Source organism: Perca flavescens, chromosome 11 (assembly GCF_004354835.1).
Source record: "Perca flavescens isolate YP-PL-M2 chromosome 11, PFLA_1.0, whole genome shotgun sequence".
Classification (NCBI taxonomy): domain Eukaryota; kingdom Metazoa; phylum Chordata; class Actinopteri; order Perciformes; family Percidae; genus Perca; species Perca flavescens.
This window is the reverse complement of record NC_041341.1, coordinates 12,654,353-12,666,048: the sequence shown is the minus strand read 5'-3', so window position 1 is coordinate 12,666,048 and position 11,696 is coordinate 12,654,353. Positions and strand designations below refer to the sequence as shown.

At 38.1% G+C, this 11,696-nt stretch overlaps 1 protein-coding gene across 1 annotated transcript in view; it reads left to right on the top strand.

The window, feature by feature from the left end:
* Window positions 1-11,459, top strand: part of sec22a (SEC22 homolog A, vesicle trafficking protein) — a 27,666-nt gene extending 16,207 nt beyond the window's left edge. The window contains exons 3-10 of the mRNA XM_028590533.1: window positions 200-287; window positions 1,438-1,610; window positions 2,142-2,352; window positions 4,673-4,836; window positions 5,796-5,975; window positions 7,411-7,529; window positions 8,300-8,365; window positions 8,719-11,459. Coding sequence (XP_028446334.1) covers window positions 2,171-2,352; window positions 4,673-4,836; window positions 5,796-5,975; window positions 7,411-7,529; window positions 8,300-8,365; window positions 8,719-8,919 — 912 coding nt within the window. The 5' untranslated portion in view covers window positions 200-287; window positions 1,438-1,610; window positions 2,142-2,170 and the 3' untranslated portion in view covers window positions 8,920-11,459. The remainder of the gene's footprint in view (window positions 1-199; window positions 288-1,437; window positions 1,611-2,141; window positions 2,353-4,672; window positions 4,837-5,795; window positions 5,976-7,410; window positions 7,530-8,299; window positions 8,366-8,718) is intronic.
* The last annotated feature ends 237 nt before the right edge of the window (window positions 11,460-11,696 follow it).

Sequence of the window (11,696 nt, the reverse complement as noted above, 5' to 3'; positions counted from 1 at the left end):
ACACACACGCACACACACGCACACACACACGCACACACACGCACACCTTGAGGGTACTGAGGAGGCCCCTTTAGGCTGACACATTGCCTGGGCTTTGGGGAGATTACATGGGTATGTGTGAAGGATGAGGCCACTAACCATCTCTGTATTGTTTTCATTTCCTCTAGCTACAGTTGTGTTTTCTTCCATATTCTAACAGGAAATATGTGAAAATAGGAGAAAATGCTGATGCCAGAGGATGGCCTATTTCAGGTCTGAGAGGAGCACTAAAACTTGGCAGGCTCTGGGTACGCATTATTCATTTTCATGTTATTTTAATTTTAACATAAAAGAAAATCTCCGCTTTAGATGCTTGGGAGAAGGCCTCATTTTTGCCATCTTTCAGTGGGAAAGTAGCAACTGGAGCAATTAGAGAGGAGAGAATAAAATGTAACCAAAATATAATGAAAATTTAAATTATGAAACATAGTATCTATCATAACGTTAACAAGCTCATGAATATTACAGGCTCAACGGCTCAGTTGAACAGATATATACTGCAGTAGCACACTACTGTCTACCCACCTTGTTGGATTTCAGTGGTGGAAGAATTATTCAGATCCTTTTATTTAAGTAAAAGTCCTGCATTGAAAATGTTACTGTTATTGGGTTGTTTAATTTATGATAAAACATCATATTTTATAAACTACATGTGTTTGTGTGCAAAAAATTTAATTTGTAAAGTAACTAGTAGCCTAAAGCTGCCAGAATAATGTAGTGGAGTAAAAAGTACAATGTTTCCCTTTGAAATGTAGTAGAAGTAGAAAGTGACATGAAAAGAAAAGACTTAAGTAAAGTACAAGTACCTCAAATTTGTAGCATAGTACTTGGGTATATGTAGTTAGTTACATTCCACCACTGTTGGACTGTAAATAATACTTATTTTGTAGTATTTTGTTATAATGCATGATCTAGCTAGTTACTCTTATTTCTTGTTTTATTTTATGTGTCCTGGTCGCTCACCTCCCCAGATACAAATGTGACTGAAAGCTCCAGCAGAAATCTTTTAAATCGATTTTGAGTTAAGAATCAGAAGGGTATTTCCAAAGTAACCCAATATATGATATAATAAGCAAAAATCAATATTGGACATAAAATAAGAGATTTTGGGGAAAGAATTATACAAGTGTTTTTAACACAAATATTTATATTTGGTAGATGCTGTAAAATCATTGCATTGTGAATGTACCAAATAAGAACAATGATGTGATCAAACAATGAATTTAAGTGTGTATGTGGGTATACAAATAAATGAGAAACTGACACTTTTATTCAGAGGAAGCAGCATGGGGATAGTAGGCTATCTATTTTAGAATTTTTAATATGTATTCATTCAGTTCAACTGGGAATCAAAAATATGTCCAAATATTCTTTTTTCCTTTTGATTTATCACTACAGAGCTTCTGTGATGCTGATTAGAGGTTTTCTTTACCCAAAATGCACAGCGAAAAAGCCACGTAAACGTAAAGAATCATCAACGCTGTCTGTTGCTAGCCGCCCCTGCTCACTGGACAGTTTTGTAGCTGCATACTGCTTATCACAGATGTTCACATGATGCTACACTCGTTTGGGTAGGTATTAATAATTCTTAATACTCAAATGACTATCTCAGTTTGCCAGACATGTGTGTTTTGTTTAGGCTTGCTAATAGCTAGCTAGCGTTAGGGTAGCAGCCAGCTGTTGGCTTCCTAGCCTGCTTACGTTAGCTAGCTAGCTGGAAGAAAATGTTGGTGAATAAGCTACTAACGGTGGCTAGCTGGCTAGCCTGGCCGGTCTGGTGTAGTTTATACTGTAAACTGGCCGCTTACATTTCAGAAAAACTGTAGAAAATACGAACCTTGTAGCTAACTAATGCGCCAAGCGTTCGGCTGAGTTTTATGTCAGCAGATGTAAATAAACCCAAGTTACTCCTTAGCTAGGGACCCGCTGCTCCTAACGTTATCTAGTTAGCATAAACGTCTTTTCAATTAAATTAAATTCAGTCGAATTAATTTTTTTTTATTGAGAGTTTAAATTTAAGAGCCTTGTTTTGAACAACACTATTCAATATGTTATTGCTACACTCTCAACAAGCTTTCTTCCCTTTTTACATCTGTTTGCAGGGCTTCAGTAAGATTGCCAGAGCTGTAAGATGTCGATGGTGTTGTTTGCCTCTGTGGTTCGGGTCCGGGACGGCCTGCCTCTCTCTGCATCCACTGATTATGAGCAGGACAGAGAGCTTCAGGAAACCAAGAGGCACCTCAAGGGTCTCTCCAAGAAACTCAGCCAGTTCCCTGACCGCTGCACACTTAAGACTGGACCATACAATGTCAAGTAGGTCATATGGGATTTTAAATTTCCAATGTTTGGTGATTTTGAAGAGACCCTTTACATGCAACTCACACATAAATTAAACAGCCATTATTTAAAAAAAAGGATATCTAGTTATGATAACTGTGGATAACTATTTGTATTTGCTAAAGAAAAGCAGCATTTGTATGGCTTTGCATTCATTCATTTAAAGGAACGCCGACTTATTGGGAATTTATCTTATTCACCGTAACCCCCAGAGTTAGACAAGTCGATACATACCCTTCTCATCTCCGTGCGTACTGTAATGCTGTCTGACGGCTCCAGCGGCATCAGGCCAGCACAGAACATGCAGGTGAATGGTTCCAGCAATCCTACTGCTCCGAATAAGTGACAAAATAACACCAACATGTTCCTATTTACATGTTGTGATTTGTATAGTCACAGCGTGTACAAATAACAACGTAACATGAGACACAGCCATCTTCTATCCCTAAACAAACCGGGAACTATATTCTCAGGCAGAACAATATAGTACTTTGGCGGAGTGATATGCTCGCAGCAAGCCTGTCTGAGAATATAGTTCCCGGTTTGTTTACGGTTAGGAGATGACTGTGTCTCATGTTACGTTATTTGTACATATTCATATATATTCAAAATACAGTTTAGAGATTTGACACACATGGGTGATTAAACAATCTCCTGCTGACAGTTTTTTTGCTCTCTTGACCCTCTAACACAACTTTGACAGAAAATAACTTTTTAATATGAGCCCTCATGTGAGGTGTCAAACTGTTTCTAAAAGCCCCGCTGGTGCTCAGGGAAATGCTTTGAAAATCTCAAGTACTTGTTTGTAAAGAGCTAATTAGTCTTATTAAGACAGAGCATGAACCCAAAAGAAACTCTAAACCATAAATGAGCTTTCTGAACATTTTAACAATCAGACTCTCCTTTGAGAGCCAGAAGTATTCAAAGAAAGAAGGTCAAAAGACAGTAAAGGTCAGAATGAGGCACGCGGCGTATAAAGTCACGAGTTCATCTGTGATATTCTGTTATATTGTGTTGTATGTCTGTGTCATGAAAGCAGGAGGATATTCTATGTATTCTTCTGCAAGAAAATGACTCATGACTGATAATTGTAACATTAGCTGACTTAATTTAGACATTTTTCAGACAAGTTCTCTTGTTTTATCATTTGAAGTTTAATAGAGCTTTAGTATATAGTGTTTCTGATAGGATTTAGGGGTTTACGTTTGCAGTATTTTTAACAAAGACTACTTAATATTCTTTGAATTTCATGCTGTAACTCATATTAATGCATCCTCTTTTATACCAGTTATACCTTTTGGACTTTATCAAACTTTGTTTTATCTTTTACTCAACAGTGATGGTTATGATTAGCTACTTTTGCCGTATTTCACTAGTAGGTGTCTGAGATCTTCTGATCAGGACTTAGTGGTTGTTCCACCTGGCCATAAAACTAAAGGAGACTTTGCCTTTTTTAAGTTGTGGCTCCTAAATTTGTCTTATATTGTGAAACACTGTGTGATGTCTGCTCTTGAAATATGCTATATAAATTAACTTTAGAATCAGAAAAGGATTTATTGCCAAGCAAGTAACACTTACAAGGAATTTGCTTTGGTTGTTAGTGCATACATAAACATTTAACATGTACTTACTTACTGTAGGTGAAATATTCAGTATACATCAGTAGATTGGGCTTTCACCACTGTGAAACTAGAGGCCACACCGTTATTACTTCCCTCTGATATTTGTGTGTTTGTCATTTGCTTGATTTCTGAGGCACTGCAGCTACACAGTGACATGCTGGTATTTCAGAAATGCCCTCATTCTTCAGATATATTCTATACTTATGTTTTTTCTTTGCCTAGCCACATGATAATCATCACACCTGCCTGTACTGTTTGTTGACATTTTTGTTTGACATCAATTTTAGATGTTGCTGTGATAACAGACTTTCCTTTCAATTGTGCTCTGAGCTTTTCAGATGATGTAGAAGTCTTTGTATCTGTAGAATTTAATTTGTGCTCAGCGTATCCATTAACACTGAAGGGCCAAATGATAGTGTCTGCCGAGGTGCATATGAATGTAAATGTGGAATTGTGTTTAATTAGCTGTGAGTGTGAGGTTTAGGCACACATGTGCTTACATAGTGTTTGTACTGTATTAAGACCAGCAACCAGAAGAATGAAATGCCATTGTTTTTATTTTTTTTATAGTCTTTACTGTATTTAGCTTGGTGTCCTAATTACAGTTTCCCAGGGTTTCTGTCAAGAGTGCAGTGCATGAAAAGCAATAATGTTTGTGCGTGTGTGTGTTTCAGTTTTACGAGCGCACTGGGTGTTGGATACCTGATGGTGTGCACTGCAAACTACCCCAATGTGCTGGCCTTCTGCTTCCTGGACGAGCTACAGAAGGAGTTTATTGTCACCTATGACACGAAAAGAACCAGCAGCGCTGTGCGGCCGTACTCCTTTATTGAATTTGGTGAGCTCCATGGAATTTCACAGCATGTATCAGCTTCATTAATAATACGGGGGCAAGATCTATTGCAAAATAACAAGACGCATCAATATCTCTCCAAAATTAGGCTCATGTTGAAGCATGTTTTAAGATGTGTGTTTTTTTTTTTTTTATATGTATATATTTTTTTTATATATATTTTTTTATATATTTTTTTATATATATTTTTTTTATATATATTCCCTCTTTATATATATATATTTATTTATTTATTTATTTATTTATTAAACTGAATGGTACAAGGTACCTTCTCCCGGGCTCAACAAAACATATTTTGAGAAATGTAGGAAACTGTGTTAAATAATAAAAAAAAAGGGTTTAGGGGAAAGTATAAAAACAAATGGCATTTAATAACCATATACAATTACACAGCAGATTTGTTTTATTTCCTGTGATATTAAAGGTCCCATGGCATGGTGCTCTTTGGATGCTTTTATATAGACCTTAGTGGTCCCCTAATACTGTATCTGAAGTCTCTTTCCTGAAATTCAGCCTTGGTGCAGAATTACAGCCACTAGAGCCAGTCCCACAATGAGCTTTCCTTAGTATGTTCCATTTCTGTGTCTGTAGCTATTGAGGAGGAGAGGGGGGGTCTGGCCTTGACCAACTGCTACTTTGCTCATTTGAAAACCATGATGTCTCTCTCTCATGGGTGGGCCAAATTCTCTGGGCGGGCAAAGCAGAGAAAGGGGAGGTAACCTTGCTCCTTATGACCTCATAAGGAGCAAGATTCCAGATCGGCCCATCTGAGCTTTCCTTTTCTCAAAGGCAGAGCACGATACCCAGGCCTCGGTTTACACCTATCACCATTTCTAGCCACTGGGGGACCATAGGTAGGCTGGGGGAATGCATGTTAATGTTAAAAATGTTCATGCCATAGGACCTTTAACCACCTTTTTGTTGTGCTGACTTCCATCCTTCAGACACCTTCATCCAGAAGACCAAACAGCGCTACAACAGCCCGCGTTCCCTGTCCACCAAGATCAACCTGGCTGACATGCAGACAGAGATCAAGCTGCGACCGCCCTACCAGCTCTCTCCTGAGGAACTGCAGGCTATTAATGGATTCTCAGTTCATACGCCCTCTAAATACAAAGGCATAGGTAGGACATGAGCTGCTGCCACACACATACATGCCCCCATACAGCCATGTATACAAGAAGTTTGTTTTATAATGCTAATTACTTAATTTCCCTTCTGGGGATCAATAAAGTGTTATCTCGTATTATCTTCTTCTCATTACGTGGCACTATTCAGACCGGTAGCACTAGCCTTTGTAACACAATGACTGACGGGTCACTAGTGATTTCCTTAGAATACTGTATCCTTACCTGTCATTGTTCATATCGCTTTTTAAACTGTTGGGCTTTAGACCAGTTCACATCAAACCACATGCATCTTGTAATGTTTAAAGGTGTAGTACAGTCATTCTTTTCGATCTGTGCATTTTTAGTAAAAGATGATTATATTGTACTGTCCTAGTTTTGTGCTGTAGAGCATCAGCACAAACCTTAAATATCAATATTAAGTAAAAAAAAAAAAAAAAAGTCCATCTTTCCGTAGATGGTTATCTTGCTGAACTATATCCGAGACACATTATTTTCACTTAAAACAAAAATATATATATTTTTGAAAACTGGAAATAAACCTTGTTAAAATCAATTAGACCAATAATAATAATAAAAAATACAATTTGCAACACTTTTGCAGCATTTATTTTAATAATTACATTTTAGGAATAATTAAGGGTTCATTTTGGGTTTTCTCATTTTTTTTTCTTCACTTTCAATTATGTGAAGCATTTTCCAAACTACCCTTGCTGTTAGAGGGGCATTGTTTATTTTAAACAGCAGTGATCTGTATTCTTGCAACAGGAAACTTTTGGAAGCAACATAAAATCTGTGTAACTATCAACCAATTTTCTTCTTTTATAAACTGAAGGTATTTTCCAGTAAAAAAATCTGTACCAATACAAATAATGAAGCTTAAGGGTAATGTATTATTACCTTTGCTTAGTCAAACAGCTCCACTGCTGCTCTGTAGCTCAGCCTTTCATACACCTCAGCTCCTCCATACAACCACCCTCTTCCATGTACCGTCACACCTCAGCTGCCCCAAGCTAAGCAATGCCACCTTGGGTCACTTAGAGCTGTTGTCTTCCCCCTGACATCCTCTTCAGGGCAGCTCTCCATGCTTTGTTCACTTTCTGTTGGTTGCCCTTGCCAGTTTTTTTTTGAGAAGATAAATCCTTTTGTCCTGAGGGATGAAGTATGCTAATCGCATAATAGTGACTCATCACTCTTTTTACCGTGCCAGAATATTTTGGAAGTCAGAAGATTTAAAAGCAATATATGCTTGGCTTTTTATTGCTATTCAAGGATTTATTATTTTATCCTGCATATGTCTTTATCAATAATTACATTTCAGAAAATGTATATTTTGTCCTTTTGGAAAGTAGATTTCTTCTTAATGTATTTGTAGTTCATTTGTCAAGGCAGATTTTTCTGAGCCTGTAATACTGTCCTTTCTCTCTTCCAGCTCCCACACAGATGTTGGAGCCAGTGACTCTCCCAGGCATCGTGTCCTGTGTGCTCAGTATCCTCTGTGGAGGCCTAAACCTGCTGCGAGGGGTCCATGCTATAGAGAGTATACTACAGGTCAGGACATAACTGAGATCACATTCAAACGGATTCAGTTTCTCTTGAAGGGAATGTCTGGTTTCCTATGACCTAGGTTTTGATTTTCATAGTTTTGGCTGTCCATCATATTGGTAACAAACTAAAGTTAATCTTCTGAGATCTGGGAATGTGACAACATTGTTAAACCAAAGTCACATGTGGCAAGAAACACAAGCAGTCAGATGATCAAACATATTTAAAACAAACTAGGTTAGTGAAACTTCAGAAAATCTGAAAAAAATTAAACTATCTGTAAAATGACTACCAAACTGTCTGTTTTAAACCCCCATCACAGTTTACAGAGCGACTTTCTGGCTCAAATACTGTCCTGTATCATTGTAGTTGTGTGTTCACACTTTTACTTTTAACTTTCAACTTTATTTTGTCCCCGGAGGGCAATTGGTTATGCAGCAAGGTATATAATACATAAAAAATTTTGTTTTAATAATTGTCAGACTACTTGTGTTTTCTGCCCCATCTGACTTTATTGTCACAACATTATCATACAATGCAATAGTTATAACTGATAGAAATAATGGCAAAAACGACCAAAATAAGAATTACCATTAATCTGAATTTTCAGCATGCCATATGCTGTCCATTCTGTTCCTTGATGTCACATCAAATTCCATTAAACTAAATGATAGCTATATGTGTATGTGTGTATGTCGTCATACTGCTTTTATGATGCATTGTCTAGACATGGATGACTAGTAAAAAAAAAAAATCCCTTTTCTTCCTGTCTGCAGAATGACGATGAAGACTTTAATTACGTGATTGCCTTCTTCCTTGGCACAGCAGCCTGTCTGTATCAGGTAAGTGATAGTCTGCGGTAAGAGTAGCCCGTGACTGGCTGACTAACAGCCCTGCACTTTACAGCTCAGCAGCTTGTCAGCTAGACTAACATTAGCAAAAGCTCAATGCCTTTCACCCCACTACCTTCTCTAAAACATTTTCATCAACTCCGTAAGTGCAGATCCTGGTTCTAAATGGAGCAACACAAATTGGTAGACTGATGGGGGAACAAAGTTATCAGATGGGATTTACTTACTTACTTACCAGACATATTGTCCCATGAAGGACATTAATAATGAAAACATTTCACCCGTCAATGTCAGTCACACAAAGTGTACAGCATTCAAATTATTCTCTGCTAATCTCCTTTCAGTGCTACCTGTTTGCCTACTTCTCTGTCTGGAGGAACAGTAAGTCCTTCCTGGCGTTTGCACTCATCTGTCTGTCCAACATGTATCTGTATGAACTGAGGAACATGTGGCAGATCCTCTTCCATGTGGCGGTGGGGGCCTTCATGACCCTGCAGATCAGAATGAGGCAGCCGCTGGGCAAAGCGCCAGACTACAATGTCTGACAAAAACCTAAAACACAAAGAGCAAAAGGGCCTTCAGTCGGATGGTCCCACACATGTCCTGGAAATACAGCGGAGATGCCACTGGGGACAAAGTGGAAACAAAAAAAATCCTCCCTGTTCAGGAAGAAAAACCATAAAATCTTGCAGCACCACAGTAGTACTCCATCACAGCACCAGTGGACAGCTCTCAGTGTGGACTTGGAGTAAACTGCCTGAATCATTAAAGGATTTTATGGGGTTGACTTGGGAAGATGTCTACTTCCGACCATTGTCTGATAAAGATATTTGCTTTTACTTCCTTTCAGTGCAGCCTTAGTTTAGGTCAGAGTCCTGCATGTGTCCAATTTTGCAAAACTCGTACTCTCCCTGAGGGGAAATAGGTCTTGCAGCTGGGTAAAACAGAACACACAGACGTAGGCACATGGACTCAGGTACAGAAAACATGATAAAATACATCAAGTAAAAACAGGAAACTTAGAGTATGCCATTGCTAAAACCATCATCATCAGCCCCCAGTATTATGGAAACTATCATCACTTGCACTTTAGTAGTAAGGAACGCATGGTATGAATACGAAACCCTTCGGGACCAGATTTCCAGGTGTATTGATGCACATCAGATACATTGTATGTGGACCTTTTGAATTTGACCAGACATTTAATGACAGCTTTCGATACTCAAGCTACAGTACAGACACATTTCTGGTTGTACCCAAAATAATTGAGGTAACCAGGCCTATTATTTCCTTAAGTTCAGCCAACAACCTATGTAGGATTAGGCTAGGCTTAACAAATGTTTAACAGGATACAGCTGGAATTAAACACAGTAATCTCTTTTATGTACACAGAACTGTTATGACTGATAAGATGACTTGGAAAGATGAACATAAAAAGACTGCAAGACTGGACATTCATTTGATATTCTTGTACAGTTTTTGGTTTTTCCCTCTCCCATTTAAATCACCCGCATCCAGGTAATCATGCATGTTTCTTGTGTCTGTTACATGCACTTTTTGCACATGTACTCGTGTGCACCTGACCGGTGCAGGACTCTGGTTTAGGTCTTTGTTTAAAACTATGCAAAGCTGCCTTGTGTGTGTGTGTGGCCCTAATTTCAGTTTTAGGGGTATTCTGTATAAGGAGCCAATGATTCTACTTTATTTTGCAGATATTTGTCATTTTGTAGACAGTTAATTTTGCTATTTATTTACAGACTGATTATTCAGTCACATGTGGTTAGTGACAATTTATAAAGATTTTAAAGTTTAATTTATTGTTTTTTTATTGCTCCATTTTGTCTTCATGCAGACCCGCATCTAGTTATCACAAAGTAACTACTGCTCCAGTAGACCCAGTCAGTTGGTTAACATTCATATCCTACTTCCACACCCACACAGCCTAATGGCATATGTCGGTTTGACTGTTGATTAACAGGTTAGTGTTGGAAGCAGTAAAGATGTGTAGTTGAAGCCTGAGGGAGCCAGTATCATCTCCGTGTGCTTTTCCTTCCACGCAGCCCACCGGTTTCAACATGGTCGCGTCTACCACTCACAAACTCAACAAACTCACCCTCTTACCCTTTTGCCTGTGTAATGGATATTATCATAGTTTTCACATTTACCTTAATTGCAGTCAGGAGAGGCCACATTGATCGTTATTAGGCAGTGTGAGATTTGTTCAGGCAATTTGATAAGATTTCCTGGCTTCCTGCACCATTCCAACAATATATAGCAAACAACTGGAGAAGGGTAGAGAATTGAGTCATGCCTTTTTTCATTGTTCATGAGAAGCTCAACAGTTGTTCCAGGATTGTCATAACGTCTTTATTTTTTTTTTTTTTTTTAAACAATCTCTCTCTCACTGGAAGAAGTTAAAAGTAAAAATGAAAAGCAGTATGCAGCTCCACTCCGTGTCCATCTGGCATCTGCACTACAGATCTGCCGTGGGACTGCTGCAACACTTCAGCCTCCTATGATTCATCATCGTGCTCTCTGAATGTTCTTTTGCTTTCCAACAGTGGTACCACACCTACATGACCTAATAGCTCTTTTCACAATATGGCTCAGACTCTATTGGATTTGAATTGAGCTTCGCTGGCTCCGATTTGTTTGTGTTCACATTCTCCTTTTCCACAGCAGTCACAGTAAATGTGTAGTGGGGTGTGTTGTGTAAAATAGGAACAGTGAAATTTTGCTATTTTATACTGGTTTATCCAAGTATGGAAAATGAATGTAATTATTTTCAGGTGTTTAAACTTTGGAATGAACTGCTGAAAACTTGTATGTATTGTTGTACAAAGTTTTCACATTTACATTTTTTGACACTAGAGTGTAATACACCTTTTTGAAGTTCCCCAGTCACGATTAGAATACACAAATATTGTAAACAATTATGTCTGTCATATTCAGCAAATTAAGATCTGGAAGAAAAAAAAAGTGGATTTGATGTGAAATTTGAACACTGGATTTAAAGCATATTGTGAGACCAGAAGTGCTTGAATTTTGTCTGTTTTCTGTTGCACATAAAGACGCATTGATTCATCATAATGTTATCCAGTCCTCTTAAGTCCACTTGAAACATATCTATTCTTATATTAGGACTCATTGTCTCTGAGCTCAACTATGGAACATAAAACACTATCTGGAAATCTGGGACATTACAATGCTATCCATTCTTTAACATCAAATGTGCTCTTAGAATCATAGCACTGCTGACACTTAATGAGACGTTTGATCAGATCTGATGCATGTTGCTGTGGTTGGGGAAAAAACTGAATTA